Source organism: Accipiter gentilis, chromosome 32 (assembly GCF_929443795.1).
Source record: "Accipiter gentilis chromosome 32, bAccGen1.1, whole genome shotgun sequence".
NCBI lineage: Eukaryota > Metazoa > Chordata > Aves > Accipitriformes > Accipitridae > Astur > Astur gentilis.
Genome location: NC_064911.1, coordinates 9,026,902 through 9,053,024, shown reverse-complemented (window position 1 = coordinate 9,053,024; position 26,123 = coordinate 9,026,902). Strand labels below are relative to the sequence as shown.

General features: G+C 45.9%; 1 protein-coding gene across 1 annotated transcript in view; it reads right to left on the bottom strand.

The window, feature by feature from the left end:
* Nucleotides 1–26,123, bottom strand: part of PDE9A (phosphodiesterase 9A) — a 50,163-nt gene that overhangs the window by 8,414 nt on the left and 15,626 nt on the right. Inside the window, exons 5-11 of the mRNA XM_049835179.1 lie at nucleotides 18,688–18,742; nucleotides 17,782–17,852; nucleotides 13,003–13,087; nucleotides 8,852–8,933; nucleotides 6,728–6,802; nucleotides 3,581–3,667; nucleotides 386–490 (exon numbers count right to left, since the gene is read on the bottom strand). Coding sequence (XP_049691136.1) covers nucleotides 386–490; nucleotides 3,581–3,667; nucleotides 6,728–6,802; nucleotides 8,852–8,933; nucleotides 13,003–13,087; nucleotides 17,782–17,852; nucleotides 18,688–18,742 — 560 coding nt within the window. The remainder of the gene's footprint in view (nucleotides 1–385; nucleotides 491–3,580; nucleotides 3,668–6,727; nucleotides 6,803–8,851; nucleotides 8,934–13,002; nucleotides 13,088–17,781; nucleotides 17,853–18,687; nucleotides 18,743–26,123) is intronic.

Genomic DNA, 26,123 nt, shown 5'->3' with positions numbered 1-26,123 from the left:
TGAAGCCCATATCCACAGACCATAATTTAGTAGGCTTTTGGATCTGATTCATCGATGTTTCATGCTATCAGAGTGTCAAAAGAGCTTCATTGTGCAAACTGGGGATATCCAGGAGGTGAAGGTAGCTTCCTAGCAGCCTCAGAAAGCTGTGTAGGTGCTTGGGGTCTGGGGTGGGATGGCTGACTGTGCAGCCAGAGGTGGAAATGCAACAGCTCTCCTCCTCTCTCCAGGGACTGAACAAGTGCAGCTACTCTAAAGCTCATCACTTGCTAGCAAGGTGGTGGGCTGTTTTGCAAGAAAAATGGCACAGGTGTGATGGTGCTCAGTGGACAAACATGTGCCCCATGATGGAAATGGAGTGATACTACTGAGGTGGGGGACATACCTGAAGGCTGCAGAGGGAGATCATGCTGTACATCATCTGGGTCACACAGAAGCAGTGCCGAAAATTATGAAAGGGGTTGTTTCTGTAATTGTCATGAATACACAGCTGCAGAGAGAGGGAATGAAGCAGTCAGAGACAGGAGAGCTCTTTCTGTATAAAAACATGATTACATATGCTTCCCAGCCTCCCTGGAAGCATTGTATATCCCTACAGGAGTCCTACGGAGCTCCGTATTATTTTCTGCTAGGGCAGAGTGACAGCACGAGGCCCTGTGACACCCTGCCTTCCTGGGGGAGGGTGAGAGATTACTGCCTTTCAAGAATTTGTCAGCAGGTAAAGCTCATAGCAACTTCTCTCTCATACCAGCTGGCAATGGGTAAACATCCCAGCACAGCTGCAAATGCATCTCAGTCTTGAGATAGGACTCTGTGCTCTCATCCTGAATTTGTATTTCAAACCATGAGGTGGTTAAACGGTGACTTTGAGGTGTGTAAAGAACTTAAAGTACATCCCCGTTCCCCTCTCTCACTGAATGCAAATTGCAGCTTTGAAGTCTTCAAGGCTGAAATGTAGTTATTTCATTTGAAGATGCTCAGAGCTGGCATTTTAGTATGTGTTGCTTGGCAAAGTGATGATGCGAATGCACACACACTACCATACCTGTGTGGATTTCCTGCGCTAGGCAGCATGGCAGAGATTTAGCCATAAAGGCACATGGGACTGATTTTTGTGTGTTTTAACTTTCTACAGATCCTGGCTATGTGCCCTCATTACAAAAGCAAGCTAACTCTTGTTTTCCCATGTGTCCTTGCTACTGTCAGCCGGGCTAGCTGAGTGAAGCTGGCACAGCTGGGCTAACACATGCCACAGTCAGTTTTCCAATGCACTGGATAGCCTTTGGTATCCTGTCCCACAAAAAACAGCCAAGCATCAGCAGCACTGCTGGACCCCTGCTGCTGAAGCCTCCATAGCCTGGACCCTAGAGAGCCCTTATGCACATGCTTCAATTACTGAGCCTGAATTAATGACATGTCCCCTTCTCCAGCTAAACAGTGAATTTTCTTCAAGTGTCCTCAAGCCCCATCAGGATCAAACCATTCAACCTGGTACCTGACTTCAAGGAAGCCTCAAAGCTCTGGATGAGGTCAAGAGAACTGTGGGTTTTCAATGCTTATTCAATATCTGGGGGCATCATTGCAAATGCTGTTCAGATTATTCTGCAGCAAGGACTTTAGAAATATTTTACATTATTTTAAAATGAATAACCAATGGCACAATACGGTTGACAGCCAGGCTCACAAGTGGTGGGCAGTATCTCACAGCCTCCACACGGACACCGTGGTTGCGCTCAGGCACTGTACAGCACTGCACGGATGTAAGCTATACATCCAGCAGCAGAGCCCAGAGCATCCCAGGGGACTCCTGACTCAGAGCACTGAAGGGCTGGAGAGACTGGGTTGTGTTACTCATCCTTTCCTCCCCTTTCTGGAACATTTCTGTAGCCAGTGGATGGGGGAGCAAGAAAGCAAGCATATGCATGAGGTGGCTTTTTCTCACCCACTTAAGTTCAAACTGGTGCCCATACTGTGCCTGGGAAACTATCATAGTTTGAAGCAGAGTCCTTGGAGCTTTTTTGAATCGCCTTTCTTTCTGTGAAGCTAGTGTTTAAGAAAGGAAATCTCACCCTGTCTTACCTTTGTAGAAAATACATAATAAACTCCCCTCGTTGTTCAGAACAAGGCTGCCTTAAATGCTAGTGGTAACAAATTGCTTGGAGATACGAGCTAACAGGAAGCTGCCTGCAGTAATGTGTGTGGGTGGCATGTTGATGTGTGTTGACATATCACCTTATTTCCCATGTTTTCAGTCTGTGAGACAGGAGGAGGAAATTTTCTGGTTTATCTGCTCTGTGCTAGTCTTTATTGCATTGGGTTTTGTCCCACCCCTTCTGTTCAGCTGCTTTCTAAGGTCACAATACTGATCTTTCATCTGCCTTCTTTGGGGAGAGATTTCCAAGGTCTCAATCATTTTTTTATCTCCTTGAATGTAGTCATACCATTTTTCTAAATTCCTAGGCATAAATTCCAGGTAAGCCTTATACCTTCTATGGAGACATGGTAACATATTAGTTCATTTTATCCCTTATTCCAGTCTCTGATCAGCCTAATGCCTTGTTAGCTTCAGCCGGTAGCAGCACACCAAGCAGTGGCAGTCACTGCCCTGTGTACGCTGGTGCCCAGGTGCTTTTTGCTCTAGCTGTACTTTGTGATATAATGAATCCAGTGTTTTGCTTTGTGTTTTCTAGCCACCTTCTGAATTTGTGGAATTTGTTCAGGCCTTTCTGGGAGTCTACGTCAATCGTAAAAAAGTTCCTTCTATTCTGTCCATACTCTTCAGGTAATTAGAAGATATTAGTGAGATATAATTCTTTGCTACAGGAATCATATGAAACATCTGTATAATGAGCTTCACATCATGATGTTTTTAATGTTTCAATCAATTTGTCGGGTAGAGATGTAAGTTTTACTAACCATAATTCTTCAGGGTATCCCCACATCCTTTTTAAACAATGGGTGAAATATTTACTGTTCTGCAGTCCTCTAGGAACATGATGGGTTTTTCTGAGAAAGCCAATATATTCTTCAGCTTTTTAGCAAATTCTTTCTTATGGTCTCCCTTGGACCTTATAACCTGTGTTTCTTCTTTAGACATCTTAGTTTTGGTATGATCTCATCTTTATCATCTCTTGCATCTCTGCAACCTTCTCAACATTAAAGACCAAGGCAAAGAAAGTTATATAACTTCTCAGCAATTCTTTTTCCTTCCTGCCTTGCTCTTTTACTCCCTGTGATTTAGGACATCTAATGATTATTGCACATACTGGCTTTTTTTGGCCATATATGAAGACACTCATCTTGTCTACATTTACAGCAGGTATCAAGAGCATTCAACAGAAATGAACTACTTTCAGTAATAGAAAGCTCAGCAAACAAATGCAAAACATTTAAAAAAATGTAAGCTATTACCACAAGAATGCAAACATTTGCTGAAGTACTTAAATTTTATGAATTTTTATAGATTGACTGCTTTCAGTGGGATTACTCATGTGAGTCAAGTTAATTCCATGACTAAATGTTTTGTTTATTGGTTTTGGAATTTGAAAAATTGCAAATATCAGGAATTTGAAATACTTACCAACCACCTCTTTAACGTGATAGGATTGATGTTGAAGTCTTTTACCAATCCAAGATCATGGTACATATGTTCCAAACAACTCAGCATCTGCAGCCAGGAACAGATAGGTTATTGGCTTGGTAAATAGCACTTTATGATACATTGCAGAGTGAATGTCCTCCTTGCAAACATCAAATATTGCAGAGCCCTCTTGTTAAGATGAAAGAAAGATGTTCAAAGATTGCATTATTAAAGACAGTGCAAGAGGTGAGACAGAGAGGTTCTCAAAGCTTTTTGAAGTAGACAGATTGCTGTTAACTTCACAGGTTTTGTGCAGGGCTTTGAATCACACCAGTTCTCTTTAGTAATTGTGATTCATGCATACCATGGAGATTCTTTCTCACAAAAAAAGTATTGCCATTTTTCTAATTCAGCTGGGATATGTTCTAATGGACAATGAAATGGTTTTCCACTCACTCCAGAGGTCCTAGCTGTACAGAAATGGATCAGGTCCTAGCTGTATAAAAAGTGACAGCAGAAAATAGGAGAACCTTAAAGAAATATTTATTCTAGGTATGTGTCAATATCTTCTTTCTTTATGACTTTTTTGTGAGTTCCTAAATCCACTACCTTAACTCAGATTTCTTTTTTGGCAAAAGATCTCCCGTTATAACACTACAAAATTGCAGCAGGTTTGTGACAATCTGCTCCCATAAACTGTTAACTATGAATCCCAATAGCTGAAATGCAAACACAAGCTCCTCTTTTGAGACAACATCTGCTCTGCGGTAGGAAGGGGGATGCACTACCACTCCCGGTTAATATCTTCTGGGTTTGAAAATATTGCAAAAGAAAAGTATTGATGAACTGATGTGTCAGGGCAGTTAACAGCTGCCACCAGTCAGAAACGAATAGACTTCAGGAGTTCAGGAGTTTATGTATCTGCATTCCCATTTCTGAAAGCAAAATCTGCAGGGGATGAAATGCAGCCATTGCATTAGCAGATACAGTTCTTAGACTGTAGACTGATCCAGGAGTTTTTAATATGATGAGTGTAATGTCACAAATATGCCTTGGAGACATTTTTAGTTAGGTTTCTGTTATTTAGGCTCTTAAATACTCTCCAGAAAAATTATTTCATCCAATGAAACTTTATACTCATCCAGGGAATATACACAGTTCACACCATAACAAGGGGGCTGGTTTCGAGTCATCCGAACAGGAAGCGACTTTCCTGCAAGACTTGAGGGACAATGTCACGAGCTGAGCTGTGCTCAGATCACATGGCCAGCATTTCGCTGTAGACCACCTTGTCTTGTTCCTAGTCCCTAAGGTAGATTCTATGTTTTGTAATAGTTTCAGAAAAGACTTTCCGAGACAATAAACTTGACCTAGAAGGGCTGAATTACCCTCAGAAATGCTTATCTCCCTCCAGTTGTTGCCATGAGTGGCAGGGTGACTTTGCCCAGGGTGACAACGCCCCTGCCCCTGAACACATGAGAATCTCAGTTTTCATTTTTAGCTTTCTTGGTCAACAGCAAAAGCTTGAATATTGGACTCTTCTAAGGCTTGAAAGTGAGTGGGCGTTTGAGAAAGAGAACACAAGCTTGCTGCATAGCTCTGTTCACTGAGATGCTGCGGAGCACAACATTATTAATTTGCTTACAGAAGACTATGGTTTACAACCTGCCTGCCCCACACTGAGCATGTGGGCAAATGCTCATTACTAAACAAGCATTGACAGAATTGAAATATTCTCTGTAAACATAAACCAGAGCAAAAAGGGCGAGATAAACCCATATGGTGCTTGGATCATCAGAGTTTGTGCGGTATGTTATTTCTGAGCAGCACTCCTCCTTGCAGGGCATGTCAAACCTCCGCACCCTCTTGTTAGCCTCGTTCATGCCACCATATAGTGTTTCCTAGTACTCTGAATGAGTTACTGTGCTAAAATACTATGCCTCAGCACACAAGAATCCGTGGATAATGGTTTTTGTCTCTCCTTATTCTTTCTGAATAGTCAGAACAACAATGAGCCAGCAGTGTTATGGTCCACCTGGCAGGTCGTAATTCTCTCTTGCTGTAAAGACCTGACAGGCATTCAAAAGCTGGGGGCGAGCCATTTTGCCTGAGCTGGAGAGGGAGCAGTAATTGCAGAGCACCAGCCTCAGCTTGGCACAGACCGCACAAGGGAAGCTGTGCCAGCCTGTGTGAATGGGAGATGGACCTAAAGCCACCAGACAGTCCTTCTGTTATTCTATCAGCCAGATGAAATATCCTGAAGGGAATATGCTGTTCCTGTGGGTGCAGTATGGGGTGGTTTTGCTTGTCATGTTGATCTACAGGTGCTGAGCCAGAATGACTCTTGTATGCACAACATCTGATTGAGAAGGTAATTAAGGTGATTGCTGCTGGGGTTGCTGCTAGAACTACCTGGTCATTCCCTTGGGAAAAACCTAGTTTAATCCTGCCCTCCCTTACATTTCTCCTAGGTGAGATTGCTGGTATTTGCTGAATCTAGTTTTACATTATATTATAAGCTGGCCATTACAGAAACATCCTTCTCCTTCATGTTTCTGCAGAGGTTTACAAATGGGCTTTCCAGAACCTTCTGCATTACAACTGACAAACAACGAATAATACCAATAGCAATAAGAAAAATAAGAAAATGAAGCAATAAGAAAATACTAATAGGCCATGCGTGCAGCTTTGCAACCTCTTCAGCAAACATCACAGAAAAACCCTTGTTTAAAAGGGTATGAATCAATGCATGCACCTCTGCCTGGCTTCACACAGCAGCACGCAGCTTCATTTATCTGAGAAGTTATTGATGATGTGCTTAAGCATACACTTTGCTAGGGATCGATTTGTTCAAATAAAATGGCACGAGAGAACTCATGTGGCAGTAATGATAGTGCGCTGGTTGTTGTGGGACATTGCTAGCAAGGGGTTAAAGAAAAAACAGAGGGATCAGGTTATGATAATGAGCATAATCTATCTGGCATCTGTAGGGAAAAAGCACTCTAATCTGGTGTGATATGAAAATAAAAAAAATATAGAGATTAAGGGGCAGAAAAGGGGGAAAACCCTGCAGACCATCTCAAAGGGCTCTTCTGGCCTTGTTGTCTCTCAGGAAATGTGCTAACCCAGTTAACATGGCATCCTTACTTCGTTGGGCTCCCACAGCCAGACGTCAAAGGTTGGTTTCCGAAGCGCTTCTATGGTCTCCTGGGACAGCATGTACTGCAGACAAAAAGGCAGTCGGTGTAAGTGAGGGTTCCCTGTCCCGGTGTGGGACCTGCCATTGACATGTCCCTGGGATTTCTGGGGTCCCATTCACATGGGGTTGTATTTCCCAAGGATAGAGCAACTGATCTCTCCCTCTGCCTGCCCAACCCTCCTCTCCCTCCCCACCAGCTGCTCGTGGTCATGCCAGGATGCCCACGCCTGGCGGGCAGCAAGCCCCCCGGCAGCTTGCTGCCTGCCACGGCACCAGCTGGCAGGCCACTGATCAGTGGTGGAGATCCTTATGGAGCAGGGAGGTGGAGGGTTTGGGAGAAAAGGGAGGAGAACGGAGGTGTTATGGACAGGGTTGCTGGTAGATGCAGCAAGGGGATGTAAGGGGCACAGGGCACAGAGTCATCCCCAGCTGCACTGGTTCTGCTGTCTGCAGATTATCAGCAACATTTGGTGCAGCCAGTCATGGCTGGGTGGTGTGAAGTGTCTATGCTTATAGTGTTAAATTAGCTCGTGGGCATGATATATTTACTTTCAGATGATTTATGCTCTCATTTTGAGTATTTTTTCAAGAACACTCATATTTTCAAATTGGTTGTCAGCCTGCAAGATTCAAGTGATGTTTTTATCATTTTATCATTTGAGAAGGCAGTGATTCTTGCATTTGCCTATATAATATACATTTAATATGACATTCTGCAAGAAATCTGTCTACTAGGAATACAGATTTGTTTTTGATAACAGTGTTGTAATAACATCTTCTTCCAGTGAACTCATCACATCCTAGCATCACTGACATTGGACAAATCCAGTACTTGACAACTGATAACAAATTTTGCAAATCTCAGACAGAACCCAAACTTCTGAAACCAAAACTTCTATGAGCTTTGGTCTAGGGACATCCCAGACTATCAATTTACTCTGCAGTCAGTTAGTACAACTCTTCACTGCACTTGTTGTAATTCAAGATCCTAATATCATAGCAGTAGATCAAAAGTTGATCTGACATACATACTTATCAAGGGAAAAATGATTTTTAGAACTGATACGTTTTGCAAAAACATGTATTAGTGTCAGGAGCACAAGCCTCTTGGGCAACAGTTAATTAAAAGAAATGTAAGTCTCATGATGTCTGCTTCAGAGACCTAGAGGTCACTTCTGCTAGGCAGAGCAGAATAAACAGCAGAACTTATAATTTGTTGCTCTGTAAGGCTCTGAAGAAAAATATACAAGGATGCATGTCCATATCATACACCTGCATCACACGGGACCACATGAACTTGAGAGCAGCTCAGCCAGCTTTGATGTGTGCAGGCAAATGCCCATGTTAACTATGATTTGCACATGTGTGAGCTGGTGTTTTGTCAAGGTGTGAGCTGGGCATTGTGCAGACATAATCTGGTAGCTTTACATAATTCCTGTGGGCAAAGACTGCTGGTGCTAGGACCAAAGATCCTGTGTGCTTCATGGTTTCAGCCTCATTCATCACTGTGGATTTGTACTCGCACTTGCCCAGTAGACATTTTTCTTCAAGCATTACTCTTTTCTCTAGCAAATACAGTAACTCATTTTCACAGGGACAATGAATCATTCTGGAGAGAATCCAATGTCGCATTTTCGCTTTGTTTTCCTAGGTGAAGCATCCCCATAAATTACTTTTTAAATTGAAAAATAATCCATTAGGAGAAAACAGGCAGCAGCGCTATTTTCAATTAGAGTACAACATTATAGGCTACTTTTGATTGTTTGCTACGAGCATGGAGAATAAACAAACATAACTAGACAAAAGAGCCTTAAATGTTGATGAATTCAAAATGTTCATTAACATTTCAAACACTAATGAGCTTTCAAGTATTAAAGACTACTGAGGATCCAGCTTTAAGTTACTGCAGGCAGAGACAGCTTTTTCCATTGATTTCCAGGGATTTTGGATCAGGCCCTGGGTTTAGAATAACTAGGAGGTAGATGGCTAGGGAGTCATGCATTGTAAACCAGCACTTGTCAGGAAGGCAAGTGCATGGTAGGATTCTGGGAAGAGCAAGTATTGGGTGGTACCTTTGGGTAGGATGGTACATCCCGCCGGGGCGTCAGCCTCTTGTTTTCATCCAAAAAGTTGTACTTGCAGGGACAGTTAGTCCTGAAATGAAATATTCAGCTTTTGACATTGTGGGAACAGAACCACAGCACAGAAAATGTTTGAAGTACTCTGGTCTCTCAGTAGGCATGGCTTGGAGAACTACCCCACTCCCCAACCTCTCCCTTTCTAACGTGGTGTTGCTGGAATGCTTTAAAAGTGTGATCTTCTTTAGGATTTTCTCCCCTTGTGCAACACCCCGTCACTCCTCCATCTATTTGAATTCAAGCGAAGAGAATCTGTCTTCAGGCACGTATCCATGGATACCTAATCACTTCTATTTAAACCAAGTAACTTTCCTTTCAGAGAGCAGCTTTCTGTCCAGTGGCAGGCATAGATGTCCGAGGATGGCAGAGCCCTGCCAGGGGCCATGCTGTGTATGGACACTGGCGTGCTTGTGCTTATTTACTAGTTGGAGGCACCCACTTTGCCCCATGGCTTACTGCAGCCCAGCTCCAGGCCTTGTAAAAGCTTGGGTAAGACAATCCGTTTTGATGGCACGACCATCTTGCCTGCTGCCTTTCATGTGGGCCAACCGCAGTGAGGCACAGGCTTGGCAGACACAGTCTGTTTGGCTCCCTGGTCCTGGAGGAAGGAAGCGGCTGCCAGCAATTACAGGCAATTAACACTTGCCTGGTTATTAACATCAGCACCCACTGCCAGTTACCTACTCTTCCTTCCTCCAAGCTGATGCTATCCTATCTGAGCAGAGGACCATGATGGTGGGAGGTGCACACCAGCCTTACAACCTTCGCAGAACATCTAGGTTGCCGCATTGCAGCACGAGAGCAGTTTTTTGCCTTACAGCCACGGGGGGCACAATAAAACTGAGAGCTCTGTGATATCACCCATGGCAATTGTCACACTTTAACTCAACACATGTTTCCCAGGTAGCTGGTCACATGGACTTTAACTCTCATGTGAGGTTGATCTGCTTGCATTTTGCATTTATCCCTGTAGTCCTAATATTTGGATTATCCTTTCTCATTTTTCAAGCCTCCTGCCAAATGAAGCTAAAAGAAACTCCCCAAAAGAAGCCAGCCAAAGTATTCCATTAACGTCATTTGTCCCTTTTAAAATTATTTCACATATTCTGTATTGCATCTCTTTTTAGTGCTTCTCTTCCTGCTGGGAATTGGTCCGTGTCTCTTTCCTTTTCTCCTCTTAACATTGATGTCTGCTATAATTTCGGATGGTGTTGTCTGAATCCTGCAAAAGTTATGTCATTTTACAGTTCATGGTGGTCAGCTGGCTTCAAACAGCTGCCTTTTCCTGTCCTTTTTAAGGAGACTCTCATTTGGTGAAAAGCTGTCTTAATTGTTTCTAAAGCTGTTTCCTCAAAACACCACTATGAGGGGTATTAGTAGGATAAAAATAGTGAGACTGGGGCATTCCTTGCCCTAATTGGAGCTGGCTGCCAGGGTTAGCTGAGGGTCAGCCAGCTATCTCTAATTCCCAACTGTAATAAGACATCGAAGCCTTCATCCTACCACACCAGGGAACACATCAGAGCCAAGATGCATCAGACCTTTACAAACATAGAACTATATCTGCGAATGATCATGATTTTAAATGACACTATAATGTTATTAGCATCTGCCAGTGGTGAGCACAAAAAGCAGACTAGCAAAAAAAAAGCAATTTGAGGGGATGTCAGTGGGGCTGCTTTGCTCTTCCGAAAAGGAGAGGTGCACAATTCGCTGTGTGTGATGACTTTATAAACCTTGGTGTTCATTCTTACTCTGTCGTTTGGTAATGTAACAGCAAATGTAAGAATATGTAAACTTACAAGAATACAGCCGGGTACACTGTGATATTATTGAAGGAATATACACTCTCACACATACTTATGTACATTAATTAAATTTAGACGTGATCCCTAATTGCAAATGTAACGCATTATCTAGCAAATGACATTGCACAAGGGATGCCAAGTCTAAATAGGAGCAAAACCATTTCCACTTGCCCTGGGATGCCTCTGTTCCCCCCACAGCATGCACTTATCCCATGCCGATGGGAGAGAGCTTGCTCAGCCGCTCTGGGGTGAAGCACCCCTAGGTTGGGGTCACCGTGGGCTAGTGGCATGGCTCCTGCAGATCTGTGGTCGCTTGGGAATAGGGAACCACAGCTCATTCCTCAGCAGCTCCCGACAGGGTGCCTCTTAATGGCTAGCCAATGGAGAACATCTTCTTCTCAGTCCTCTAGCAAAAAGAGGTGACTTGTAGCCACCCCTGGTTATACACTGAACTAGCCACATCTAGCTGCTGCTTTGAGACCCCAGCCCTTAGAGTACAGATAATCATGGGGAGAATTTTGTGCAAGGAGGAGGAGGTTTTGCGCTGCCAGGAGAAGATCCAGCTCAAGGCAACCAAGAAGAGCTGTGACAGGTGCTGCCACATCGATGTGGCAAAAAGTGATGCTGAGCAGAGCAAGTTAGGCTCCTGCTTCATCAAAAGCAGCTATGCAGTGTGAGCCCAGAGCAAGCTAACTTGGGTGTCTGTGCCCAGCACTCTCTGATGCTAAGCACCATACCCATTTTTACCACAGCTTTCCAGCATCACGCTCCATGCTGGTCTCTGGCTTTTGGCAGCTGTCATATCTCACTACAAGCCCTTGGTGAAGACTACACCTCAGCTGGAGCTGGCTGCACTGGGCAGACATAGCACTCCCCATTCCTGTTTTTCTTCTTAATAGATTGCTGTTTATGCTACAAAATATAGATAGTAAGGTGACAAGATCTGGGATAGGAATGAGTCATGATGCTGCTGGGACAAGTCTCGTACTTCCTTGTGTATGGCGGCAACTGGGCAAACGTGAAGTTGCCATAACTTCTTTTTTTGGTTTTAATTCCCTATCTGCCTGTGCGTCACTATGCTTGTAAATGCAGCTCTCCCAGCTCCCTACAACAGCTCAGGAAAAGTAAAGACACATGCACAGGCACACACGTTATTCACATTACACCCAGCACAAATCAGCATATACGTTTTTGCGTTTGCTGACAATCTGAGCTCTGATTTTTCTGATGAGATTTCCTCACACGCGAACAAGAAATTACGCAAGTCACAGGGCAAACTGCAATCCATCCTACTGGTATAAATCTGGAGCAGATCTGAGGTTAATAATATTACTTTGCATTTATGCTAGTATGACAGTTGAGTTTGGCCTTAGACTTAATAGGAATGTATTAACACTGTGCCTCCTGACACATCTGGATAGCAAAATTTATGAAAGCAAGTGATTATAAAGCCCAATTCTTTTAGCAAATCTCCCATTGCCCTCGATAGTAAATAGCTTTGATTAAAGGTCAGAGAATTTGACCCCATATGAAGAAAATGAGAGAGGCTGGCAAGATAGTATAGTTACATTTGCTGAGAAAAATCCCCTTCACCCGCACTTTGAGCAATGCAGTATAGCCCTCTTCAGCAATCTTCCCTGAAGTATTCATAATCTCACAGTGATGATTTGTTTGTCCTAATGGGGCATTTCAGTGACACTGGGGGCAGAATTTCCAGCTGAGACCACGTACCGTACAAAATGCAATTTTTTCTGCTGTTGTTTTAATCACAGTGAAGCCAAGCTTCACAATCACAGCAAGCCCTTGAATTAGAAAGTAAATTCCCAATTTCTTGTTGAATTTGAAATGGATGTTTTATAATAGCATGAGATCATAATTAGAAGAACTGCTACATATTTATTTGATATTTTCCCAGAATATATTGGAGCTGATTTGAGTGTTAGCTGGTTCCCAACAAAACGCCGTACTATGCAGAAGTTCTTTTCCCATTCCCTCTCTCCCAGCAAATCTGGATGAAGAATTCCCATTCTGTATGGTGAAAAATAACTCTCTGTTGCAAGATCTTTCTCTCTATTCCTGTGGCCTGAGCTATTTTAACGAACTGATGCATGGCTATAGATCTTCAAATGTTAAATTAAAGCCACTGTCCTTAATGGTTATTGGCTTCCTTGCTCCTTTACTTCTAAGCCCACAAGGTAACTCAATTCTGCGTAAATGTTGCATTAGGGTTTGAAACCAGATGCTTATTTCTTTGGTTACGTCCAAAGCAGAACTTACCTGCTGCTTCTTGCTGCCATTTCCTCCCTCATCTTTTTAATGTCGCTCTTGCATTTCTCAATCTCTACTACTTTCAGGCCTTCCACTGTCAACAAAGGAAAACAACAGGGGTGTTACCATGGCGAAAGTCGAAGGATCTCATTTCACAATTGTGAAAAATTTCAAAGGGCTTTAACAGTGGGGTTATCCAGTGAGCCAGCAAGCTCTTACAGTCTGCCCCGGTTCTCACATACGCAGGTGCTGCCAAAGCGATATATCTTGAAAACCCATAGGAATTCTCTGCTGCCAATTTTAGATAATAGCTACAATATTTTAATTCACAGAATGGCTATAACGTCTCAGCTTTTCCACAATTGTTAGCAGCGGTCAGCTGTTCTGGTGCCTTCACTTCTCTGCTGTAGAACACGAATCAAAGGAAATCCTGAGCAAAAAAACCCTCCCGTGATGGGTTGATAAGCGCAGCTAGGCAAACACGTCCCTGTAGGATTAGAATTCCCATTAAGATAAAAGGTTTTAATTTGAAAGTTCATGCAGAGCATTAATGAGCTCTGAGAGGCATTGCTAGATACAGAAAAACCAAAGTGAGAATGCAGGAGAGAGAGAAATGTTGAAAAGTTTAGCTCTAGTGATTTATTTCATTTTTTTTTAGGTATTGAAGATCTGTCACTTCTTTTTGCCAATCAATTTTGTAATCAAAGGTTATTTCTGCATGCAGCACAAAAAAAATCCTATATTTCCCTCTGTATGTAACTACGAGAGCCACAAGGCAAAAAGTTTGATTGCCTGTTTATGCAGCCATGCACTTCATTCCACGTAGCCATTAGAACATAACACAGTGCAAGTATGAGAATATTCTCCCTTTTCTTTCCCTCTTGTTGAACTATCAGTGTGCTCAAGGACATAATACAGCACCATTTATTAAGTACATGTCATTCATATGCAATCATTTCACAGCTCATTTGTTTACTGAACTCATTGTTTGCATGGACAAGCTGTGGTTCAGGGAACTCAAGGGATTGTGCAATCGTACAATCAGTATTCAGTCACTTTCTTAGAAAATAATAGTCAAAATCACACTTATCTGGAGGGTAGCATGTAAGTGATAAAAAACTGCCTTGGAAGGGCACAACTCTGTAGATAAGCAGAGACCTCAGTTTTGTTTTCCTCATTCTAGTAACAACAAAGATTGCTGTTGGAACTGGGAAAGGGGAAAAACAGAAAGGTGTATGAACTGAGTCCAAAATGCCACATATTAGGAGAGGAAAGGGAAAGGGTTTTGCTTTATGCTTGATTACAGGAGTACCCTCCACTTAAAAATCCCATTTCCAATGTGTTTTTGTCTAGCATTGTTACAAGCAATTTCTTTGGGTGATCACAATGTGATGATACAGGCAAGATGCCGTCCTGCTTATTCAATATCTTCATTCTGGATATCTGGCTGCACTTTTTGGGTATTCCATTCAACAGTCGATGATCAGCTGCAGCTGACCTGCAGGCCCCGTACTGCTATGTACCACCCCAGTGCATTCATCCGGGAGAAATTCATGGGTTGCCCATTTGCTAAGCTGTCTAAATGGAGGCCAGTGCCTATTTGAAGCAGTGGGAGCAAAGCAGAGTTACCAGACTGACAGGGTAGTGGGGCAGGCAACTGCAGAGAGAAGAGGAGTTATAGAGCAAAATGGCAGCCCTGAGCATTTTTTCCTATTGCGTCTCCTTAGCTTTCTTCCAAAGCCTCTCCAGGGGAGCAGAGAATTTACATAATTATTTTCTAAAGGTAGATGTGAGATGCTTACAAATTGTAGAAGGTTTTTGCCAGCTTCCTTATTCATGTGTGGGCTTCTGTGCAAACACTGGAGCAGAGTAAGTCAAGCCACGGGACAAAGCATTCCCAGTGCTTGCCCTGTGTGGACGCATTTTCCAAGGGGAAGTCACAAGCTTTAGATGGGATTTAAAAATCAGTTAAAAGATTTGGCTCCTTGAAAACACATCTCTGTGTTGCAGCCTCTAGACAGTAACGGGAAGGAAGCTGAGAACACTTCATGTGAGGTGCAGATGTAGCACTGTCATGAGCACTTATCGCCACACACACATCCCCTCTGGGGAAGAAATCCTGGAGATCACATGTGAAAGTGGTGGAAAAGGGATCTCTGAAGGAGGTAGGAGAAAAGGCAAAACAAAAGCACAATTCTTTTCACATTTGGCTTGCTAACGATAAATGGCCCTGTCATGTGCACTGATTAAGGGCCCATTATATTACTCTGCAGCAAGAAATACCTTCTGAAAAGACCCTCTGCTGTCTAAAGAAATCCTTGGGCTGAATCCAGCACTGAAACATGGCTCTTAAAGCAACCTCTGGGAGCCCAGCTCGAGTAGGGAGGTTGGACACTCCCTTTCTCTCGCAGTTTTGCTTTTTAAACATGAAAGCCTGGAATTATTTCAAAATTTTGCAGATTTGGCTCTGTTGCAAATTCTGCAAGTCCAATTTCAAGCAGATGGGTGCACTTGTAGACAGGCAACCCAGGGAGCTCCTTCCCACAGGCTGAGGCTGCTGGAGACGGGATCGCAAGCGCTCAGGCAGAATGGTAGCAGATTGCTACATCTGCTGCTATTTCCATCAGCAGTGAGACCCACTTACAGAAAGAAGCCTCGTCTGGGGACCAGCGAATTCAGTTCACCTGCACGGCACAGCAGCTCTGGGTAGGCTGCCTTCCCTAAACCAGCAATAAAGTGCTGGAGAGTGCAAGCGCACAACTCTTCGCCACCCGCAGCGGCGTGCAAATCTTCCTTATCTCCCTCCACTGATGCAGGCTGCCAGTGCTGAAAGGCAGCGTGTGTACAGGGTGCAGTCAGGGATCCCAGAGGGTCATCAGGGGAGCCAGTGGCCAAAACCATCCCCTAGCTGGCTGGCATAATGGCTTGCCTGGTCTGCCAAGGGGACGGGAAGACCCATGGGAACGTTTGCCGCATTTGCTCTAGTCCATGGCGCTTAGCCCTGAGGACTGGAGTTGATCAGAAGTTTCACAGAAAATGCAGAGTGACTGAGCTAGTTTTTTCTTTTCCTTTCTTTTTTTTTTTCTTTTGGACAAAAGAATTAATCAGTGGAACCTTGGGAAAAATGGCAGCCAAGCAGGCAGGGAGGGATTGTTACCCAGGCTCCCCGCAGAGGTCTGAGCCGGGGGCGGGGGCGGGGGCTAGTATCGCTGCAGGATGCCCCCTCCATGGATGTTGCTGGAGGGCTCCCACCGCACCGGCACCCTGAGGCTGGGGTGGCCTCATGGAGAGGTTCCCCTGCAGCTGCTCTTTGCATAAGGACATTTTTTCCTCTCCCTGCTGACAAAGGCATCCATCTCACTGAGCAGCTGCGGGGTCAAGGTAGCTTCTGGTCAGGGGAAATTGCAAGAAAACAACTTCTTCCATGAACCAGAAACTTTTGGTTTTTCCAGCCAGCTCTAGTGAGAAAGTGCTTTCTGCAGCTGTAGTGCCAGGGAAGACTGTCTGCCCCTGACTTAAATGCTGCATATCAGCGAGGATGTGGCCTTTGGTGTCAGAACGGTGCTGGGTGACAGCTCCTTATTCATACCCCTTCCCTGCCTTTCTGGGACGTGTGTTCTGCATAATACACTGAAAAACAACAAGTCAGATGCTGCATGGGGGAAGAAAAAAAAAACCCCAAACCAGAAAAGGAACAATTTGACCAGGTGAACTTAATTTGATTGTTGCACAGTAACTGACTACGGTTGTGCTACTGTTAACACTGAACAAGTGAGGAAAAGGGTGCTGCCTAGCAGTCTGCCAAGCAATATGGCCAGCGAGGGGTGAACCCCGGTGTTTGCAGCCCAGATACGAGTGCCTCGAGACACAACGAGGCGGACCCTCCGGCTGCGGTGCAGCACATGCTGCGCCACCTGCTTATGGACGCTTCGGCGTTCACGCTGTATTTGTGCTCCACGTGTCGCACACATGGGTGCTGAGGGGAAAGGCCTCACCCCATTTCGGGCCCTTTCCCTGCCCAGGGAGGTGAGCGACATGACACTGAGCAGAAATACAGTGGGGTCCGAGTGCTGGTGCTGGGCCTCGGTCAGCAGGGAGGACCCGCCTGACCACTTAATATGCAGTAAATACATTTCCGAAAGGAGAAAGTCTCTCTGCAAGACAACATGGTCGACCTGTGCAAATACTGGCAGTAGAAGGCAGGCAGCCGCGTTCCCCTCCTGTAATGACTTACAAAATGCAGCGGCGAGCGTGAGGCCCCGGGTGTGTTAAGGGGCCAGTGTTTTTTGGGGGGAGACCTGTGCAGGGGCGGGGGGGGGTTGACCGCTGGGTGCAGGGCAGGTGATGGGGGGCACGGGGCTGGGGCATGGCGGGGCGTGGGAGGGCAGGCCGCGGGGGCTTGTAGGTGGGGGACGGGGAGGTGGGCGGTGGAGACCCTCTGCCACAGGGACACGGGAGCAGGAGGATGTGGCCCCGGGCCCAAAGCCCGGCGGAGGGCCCGACGTCCCCTCAGAAGGGAGGCTGGGAGGCGATCGGGATGCCTGCATCGCCAGACGTCCCTCCCTGGCCTCGGCCCGCCGGTGGGTGCCACCATGGGCTCCCGCCTTCCCCACGCCTCACCCCCAGCTGGCCTGCTGCCTTTTGGGCTCAAGACCGGCCAAATTATGAGGGACTGGAGAAAGCGGAGGGACTGCGAGGAGCGGGATGGGGGGGGTACAACGAGGGCAGCGAGGCAGGGGGTTTCTGAGGCACCGGTTCCCCCTGCGATACAAATAAAGGGACACTCACATTCAACCTTTTTCTCCAGCATTGCCAAGTGATTAGCTACTTCCGTTTTCAGCTCATTGATTTTAAAAACCCTGAAAAGAAAACCCTCATGTATTAATGTTATACATTTAGTGCCGTACCCACCCTAGGTACAAAGGACTTCTGCTAGAAATGTCTACATTTGTCAGAGGGTTGATCGGTCCAACCGCGGCTGCCATAAGGAAAAGAAAAATTTCCATGGAAATGCTAAAATTTGGGCAGAAAACACACCCGGGTTTAATTTTCAGAAAAATTAACAACAAATGATTTTGTTATGGCCCTGGGAATGTACTGTGGCTCTGCAACACTTCATCACCCCCTCTCTCAGCAGTGACTTTTTATTGTACCCCCCAGGGAAGAAAAGTTAAATTGATAATGCTGCGCCTAACAGCAGTATCTTGGTTTGTCTGCACACTCTGAAGCCCTCCTCCTTTTGACTTATGTTGGTGATTTGCTCAACTGTGGTGGGATTGATCTGTCTTATTGAAACCAGCTGGAATAAAATAAGCAACTATACAGATGTTGAGAAATCCTCTCGGAGGAGAGACATGTTTGGGTGATAAAGGGAAGAATGAAATGAATCAGATTATTTGACTGTTCAACGAAGAAGCTTTTCTTTCACTTTCTAGGAGGGCAGAAGCACAATAAGAACATTTATATTTATTACTTGATCTCCTTTTTAGATCAAAGATAATCGCAAAAATCACTTTTGGTTTAAGCTACCGTATTGCTGTCAGCAGGAAATAATGTGTGTACAAGGCCTAAATTTGGCAGGAAGAGTGGGATTTGAAAGAGATCTTAAATGCCTCTCTGCCTCCTGTGAAAATTTCACTTCAGGCTGATAAAAGAAATAGCATTTTAAATTAATAATGTTCTTCAGCTTCTTACCTCGAGAACTGCTCGGCAATCTGTCCCAATAAATTCTGGAACAATTCTTCTTTCTCTGAAAAAAATAGGAGGGAGATATAACAGAAAACAACAGAGGAAAGACGACACCCTCAACACCCCTGCAAAGTGGCGTCCCCAGACTTCCAGCTCTGACGGTGAGGCATTTAGCCAAAAAGCAGTTCTGATCCTTTGAACAGTGAAAGCTTTTGGGCATGACTCCTCATCTCACCTGCCTTCCGCTGCCTGCAGATCACAGTGAAGGTGTCTCAGAAGGTTTTTTTGGGGGGTGCTAGGTCTCTGAGGGGCAGCTTGCTTTAAGGCAGCACTCTGCAAAGGAGATCCCTTTTGTACTTCTTGGATGGGACACTCAGAATTGCCATCTGCTTTTGAAAGGTCTGACTCACAAAGACTGCCTCTACACCATCAGCACACTGTGCCAGAGTGCCCACCAACAATGCAATAGCTTATGAAAACAAGAAAACCCAGCTTGCCTTTCAGATTTACACTGGGACATTATCCTGGAGACCATTTTTTTGGTCCAAATTCATAAGGATCGTACTGCTATGCATAAACTTCAGGCAAATGTGAGATGCCAAAGTAACTGTCCTTGCAGAATGAGGTCCACCCTTCCTGATTTGTGGGGTGGACACAGCAGGGCACAAGCTTCGCAACCCCTTTTTCCTTGAGAACATAACTTGGATAGAGCGACTGTGGGGATCCAGTGGGGATCCCATCGCTGCCTGTGGCAGTGGCCACACTGGGAGTGCTCATGCCAGTAGCTCACCGCCTCCTGCTGCCAAGTCCAGCACTTGGGCGCTTCGGCCGGCTTGGGAAAGTCAGCCTGGTGAAGCCCCAGCCCCTTCCCAAAACCATCACAGGATTGCAATCACTAATGCAGGGAAAAGCAAATGAGTCCTTAAAACAAGACCCTAGATTTCGAGGGACAGTACACTTAAGGAAGGAAGAATTATGATAGCAATGTTCTCCCATCTTTCAGTCTGTCCACACTGCATTCACACAGACAGGGGAAGCATAAATCACCTTTGCTGAGCTGTGAGCTGCTCTTTCGAGATTGCTCCCACTTTCCCCCACCAGCTAATTTAAACTGCACTGTGCTGCAGTCGTTCTCATGTCTGCAATGTGGATGTACTCTTGGTTTCTTACGCTCAAGGAGCGGAAACATTGCATGCTCTTATATACAGATTGCAGATTACAGAACACCCGTTTATACTCTATGTAGAAATACCCCGACAGCATTTCTGAAGCTACTTCTTGCACTTGCCTGAGGGAGCACAATGCCTCATGGGTGCAATCACCCAGGCAAAACACAGACAGAAATACAGCCCAGCATTTACACCATATTGCTAAACAATAGCTCTTGTACCTGTTGAAAGGATTTGCAATTCCTCAAGTATTAGAGATGTCAGAAATACTTGTCAAGAGTGTTCACTTTGCTGGTCAGAACAATTCGGCTGTTACCCCTGTGTGTCTAAACTGGAGCAAACACCCTGTGCTACTCTGAAAGTCTCAGATCTAATTCCCTCTTTTTTTTTTTTTTTTTTTTTTCTTCTGTGATCCAACTCCCAGTGGAGCAGCTAGCAGAGCAAATGAAGAGATTAGTTCTTTTCACAGAGACCCATTTTTCAGTTTTCTCACAAAACCCATTTGAAAACCCAACAGCTGAAACAAAGCAAATGCTGCGTCCTATTTAAGACAGGAGGAAATCTTACCGTATGCAGCACCTGGGATGGTACCCCAGTCCAAGAGTGAGAATAAGCAGAGAAAACCGTGTCCTCTCACTTCGGTGCCGTTCGGCTCTCTGACAGTGGCTGTAGCATGCCAGAGACTGACAAGTTCCCTATAAACACCGTTCCAGTAAAAAAAAAAAATCTTACTTTCACTCCCTCCCCCTGTCAAAACTCACTTGGAGTACTAGGACATTCTCATCCAGGGAACAGTCAGCTGCAATCTGATGTTTATGGATGTAATAAAAGACTTTCAAAATGAAGATGTATGTTTTTATAACCCTAGGGTGCAGTAAAGATATATGACTAAGAGTGGCAGTTCATCTCATCTTAAAGAGACAAAGATCCATTTCTTTGCCCTGTTCCTTTCCGAGGGGAAGACCTCTGCTCACCCCTGATTCTGAAGAAAATGAGACACTGTGCCAAAGTCATTTAGTCTCACTCGTCTACTCCTTTGTAAAACATGAAGGCTAGGTGTCCTTTTACTCCCTTCATTACCGTCTGTCATCTTTTTTTTTTATACCTCTGGGCAGGGCCAATACCCCGGGTGCACGCAGCTACCTTTTCCCTCAGTTGCTTCATTTGTTTTGCTGTGATTCCCTTTGTGAAAAGGAAATCCTACTGCATGTAGCATGGGCAGCTGCACTCTGTGCACTTTGCTGAGGGTCCCCAGCTGCAGTAACCCAAAAGCCAGCAGCAAATCTCTTCTCAGCTCCCCCCTCTCCTGGCACCAAAAAAGTGCAACATTTGCAAATGCAGGTGTTCAGCAAGTCAGATTTTTGCACAATATGCAGGGCATTTTAGAGCTGACAAATGAAAACTAGAACACAACACTCCCCCAAGAAGATGCTGCAATAGCGAAGTGCTGGGCAGAGGACAGGCCAGCTCAGGCCTCCCCGGGCTTCCCATGGCTCATTCCCGCGCTCGCTGCAGGCACGGGGACTTTGGCTCCTTGTCCGCTCTCCCTGGCCAAGCTCAGCACAGAGCTTGGCTGGAACATCATGGAGCAGGGAGCCATTTTGCCCTCCCTCCCAGCAGCCCCGTCTCTAGCAGGTCTGGGCAGAAAGCAGGTCTGGGGGAATATGGCAGCAGCACATTTTCCTGCGACTCCTGCCGTGGCTGGATCGGAGGGCTGGCAGCAAGTGTGCACCTTCCCTGCCAGGCAGGGACTAGGTACATGCTGGGGCAGTTCAGTTTACATGTGCACTGACACAGATGGCTTATAACTCACTGGCGTGCACCCTCTGCTTCTCACCGCCCTGCTCGGCAGTGACCCTTCCTTTCCCATCTTACCTGCCGGGGAGCCACCTCCGTCCTCCTGCCTTCCCCGGCTCCCCTCGCCATCCTGCCAGCCTCAACAGGGTGCAAGCGGGGAGTGCGTGGGGTTGTGGGGGTGGGTTGGTTTCCCTCTGTCTTTTCTGCTGTGGCCAAGCGAGGCTAGGAGAATGTGGGCGTCTGCCTTTCCTTGCCAGCATCAGGTTGGTGAATTCCTGCCACGCAGTCTCTTTCTCATGTGTGCTTGTGCCTCTGGCTCGGGCTCCTGTCTGTATTTCGCTTTCTATGGTTTGTTTGGATCTGGGCAGTCAGAGTAATTTTAAAAAAACGAACAGCCAGGTAGACAAAAGCCTCAGGAAGGGGTGTGCTTCAAGCCCAAGCCCACGTCCATGAATCACATCTTATCGAGTGCCAGATTTGCTTGACAGCTCGGGTTAATTTGGGCTGTCGCATGCAAGTCCCCGCTCAGGTGAGTAATCCTGAAGCAGTTGGCTCCGTCCCGATGCACGCATCCATGTGGGATGCATGTAAGAAGGAGCAGGCAGAAGGGGGATTTTTCTCTCACAGTCTCTGCCTCTTCACTCTTGCCTGAGCTGCAAGTGTGAATATGACTCCAAAAGGAGAAGAGAGAGATCCCAGAATAAGAAGATTTAGACACAGTGACAAGCTTCTGTCCCTTACCAATAGCAATCTGCACAAGATCTTCTATATTTAGCCGTTCAGGGGGAAAAAGCAGTCCCCGCAGATCTCTGGTGCAGTCGTTGGTGGGCTCAGCGGTGGGCAAGGCAGGGTTAGCACCAATTCAGATGTGGGCCTTCTAGCAGGCAGCTACACGGGTCTTGGTTGAGCTAGCTCTCCCACTGCAAGCCGATATCCCTGGGGAGAGACCCTGGGCTTTCCTCCGTGCAAGTGCTAGATAGCTTGTTAGCTGGTGTCGTGGTTTAACCCCAGCCAGCAGCTAAGCACCCTGCAGCCACTCACTCAATTAACTCTATCCCAGCTGAAACCAGGACAGCTGGAAAGGCAAATAACTGAATGGCAAGTGAAGTGGGAGACGAAGACGCTGCCTACAGCCTCAGCCTGGCCAAGTGGCTCCGACGCGTGCTGTCGGGGTTTCCCGATGCTGAGGCTGCTGAGCAAGGAGTGGCAGGTGGCAAGCTCTCTCCACGTGCTGGCCTCCATCCCGATCAGACATTGCTTCGCCTTGAGTTTCCTCGCCCGTTTCCCCAGGGATGAGGGCGTGCTTGTGTTGAAGGACCCACCAGAACAAGCTTGAGACAGAGGTGTAGGGAGAACTGGCGCTAAGCTTGGCACATCTTATGCTCTTTCAGGTCACGTCCCTGGTGAGATCTTTGAGGGCTCGTTCAGCTACCTGTGTGCTTTGCTGCCCTAACTTTGGAGCAGTGGGAATGTCCCTGCGCGTGTTTCCCCCCCATTTAGGACTGCGGTGCGTCAGGCTCGCTTGAGCTCCACAATAGCTCCTTTCTCTGCACTAGCAGAAACATAACAGACTTCAATTTTATTTCTCAAGAGTGTGCTGCTAGTAGGATTTGTTCGTTTAATTGGCATCTCCAGCAATATTGCCGAATGCCTGAACCTACTCATTACAGCCACAACACAGCCATCGGTTTGTGAGTTTTGAGCCTGTTCCACCACGAGGACTCAGACCAGAGCCTTTCGGCTGTTGGGAGGGATAAGATGCCCGTTCAACAGGCTTGGGAGTTTAAACACCCCAGAGAGCAGGAAGGGTTTGGCACCGGGGGTTTGATGCTCTGCTCGGATAGCCGCGCGCCTTCTGCTCCGGGACCGCAGGAGGAGGGACAGAACGTGATGCAATGGCCCCACAGGCTCAGGGCTGGCCAGCTGGGCCTTTGCCTTGCAGACAGCTGACCCCGTGGTGATATGGCGATTGCCGCTGCCTCCAACAGACGCTCACTGGAATAATAATTTTTTTAATTCCAACCCTCTCCCATGACTATGGCCAGGAAATGAAGAACGTTTCTTAGCAGGACTCTGGTGGATATCTCCTCTGCTGGATAAAAGCCACTGCTTATATTTTCCTCCCAAAGGATCGTATTTTCCAATCCCACCTTTTACAGTCTTTGTTCTGCTGAAGTGTACGTCATTCTTTTCCAGCTGCCTGGGAGACTGCTGAAAAGAGGTGCATTACCTCCCACTGCTGTGAAAATTGGGGTGACCCCTTTTTTGGCATGTATTTGGATGAGTTGCTTTGGGAAGCAGAATCACGCAGGCAGAGTTGTTTAAGAAGTGAAGACTAGAACAGAGCTGGTTTTTTTTCTTTTAATGAAGAGGAACAATTTCCCACTCTGTTTATTCTTCCTACTCTCAGCAAAATGTCAGGAATGCTTAAGATTAATGACAACCCATGTGAAAGAGAGACAGATACCAAGGAATATTAGTTCCATCACGCTCAGTTCAACTTTCCTCCTCTTTCCATAGCAGACTGTCTTATGCTTTGGCAACTTACCGCCAGCATTTTTCTTGCCCTTTTCAGCTTAGATCTTTGGAAATCCTTTTATAAAATGCAGGGAGGGAAGAGAGACCTTGCTGACACAGTGAGCTGTGCTCTGCCCAAAGCAGAGCCATGTGCTGTCAGCTGGGGTGAAAAATGAGGGCCCTGGGAGAGTGTGAAAAGTCATACATGGTCTTACAAAAATATATGGTTAGCTTCATGTTAGGAAAAAAAAAAAAGGTAGATTTTCTAGAAAGCCCTTCGATCAGCTTCCCAGCTGATATAACACAGTGGCATTCCCTGGTGGAGCCCCACCGGCTCTTGTTCACTGGTCTTTCTCTGCCTTGGAGCAAATGGCTATTGGTTACCCACACCAGCCGGTACACAGAGACACATGCTCTAGTTAAGACCCCACCTTTTCTGATCTGACAATGCAAATAGTGTACTCCTGGACCAGAAGAGTGATGCTGTTCCAGCAGAGTTTGTTACAATAAGGAAATAGTTTAGGACACACTTCTTTTCCCTTCGCAGTTGTGTCCCTCAGCTTTGACTACCTCCTTCTGGCAACAGCAGCAATCACTGACATAGGACCTGTTTCTGGCTTGTAATAAGTCCTAGTGTGAAAAAGTTCTTCCCTGTTTCCTAGCTTCTTCCTTTGTTCTTTTTGCTCTTTGCCTTTGCTCTCTGCATACACAAGCTCCCTGCTGTTGCCTCTCCGTCTCCCTTGCACATCCTCCTACGCTGCCTTGCTGTGCCCTTTTCCTACAGATGTTTCTGCTGCAGCAGACATGGGTACCTCAGAGAGTGGTTTTGGTTCCCTGCACCTCCCCATCTAAAAAAAAGATAGTGCTGTGAGACACTGTGTTTTCTTGAGTAATACAGGAGCCTGAGTAAGAAAAGGTGGGACCTGCAATTAGCATTAGCAAGAAGACTAGGCGGGACCAGCAAAACTGCCTTGCCCCTGTCCCAAGAGCCTCACCCATTCCTGCAAACTACTTTTTCGAAGCCCAGACTTTCTGGCTCCCTCCTGTTCTTTCTATGCACTCTCTGTATCCAAGATAATCTTAACCTCTTGCCCCTTGTCTCTCCTATCTTCCTATTTTACTGCTCCAAACTGTGTCCCCAGCTGACGTCTCCTATCCTCCTGCAGCCCCTGCCTCAGCAGCCAGCCTCTCCCTATGGCTCCACAGTGTACAGGGTAGGGCTCTTGCTCATGCTGCCTCGGAGCCAGTGGCAGAAGATACTGCAGTTGCACAGATGAGAGAAACCGTGAGCCAGATGCTCTACAGGAATTGCCCCAAGCAAATGCTCTGCTCCAGTGTCTGAGAGCTACTGGCCTGAGCACGATACTGGCAGGCAAAGAGACATGGTAGAAGTGCCACTTCAGTCTTGCCTGTGGAGTACAACAGTTCTGCGCACTGGGGAATGTGTTCCAGATGTGCTCTTTCATCTTGTCAAGTGTATTTAAATATTTATTACACTTAGAGCTACCATGCCCACAACAGAAATTATGCTCTCTCCTCAGCCATTTGGAAATAACATGGGGTTCAAATGTTGTGCTCAGCTTTCAGCAGAGCCTTGCTGGGAGACAAACAAGTTTAACAAAACACTCCAGGACAGGCTTTCAAACACCGTCTGCATTGCCTGAAAAAACCCACTGCTCTATGCAAGACTTTCCCCAGGAGATCAGTGGTGCTGAGTCAGACCAGAGCTAAGCACTGTGAAAGTCCTCTGCACCCCAGCCATTCCACCTCACCCTCAAATACTTTGAAACTTGGGGATTTTTATTTTTTTTTTTAGCTTTCCTCCAGAACACTGTCATCAGACACTTCTTATTCTGCCGCAGCTAAAAGCACAACATCATCTTTCTTTCTTGCATCACAGCCACATAATTTCCACATGCAAACGTCCGCAAATTCAGCTTTAGTAAATTCACTTCAAAA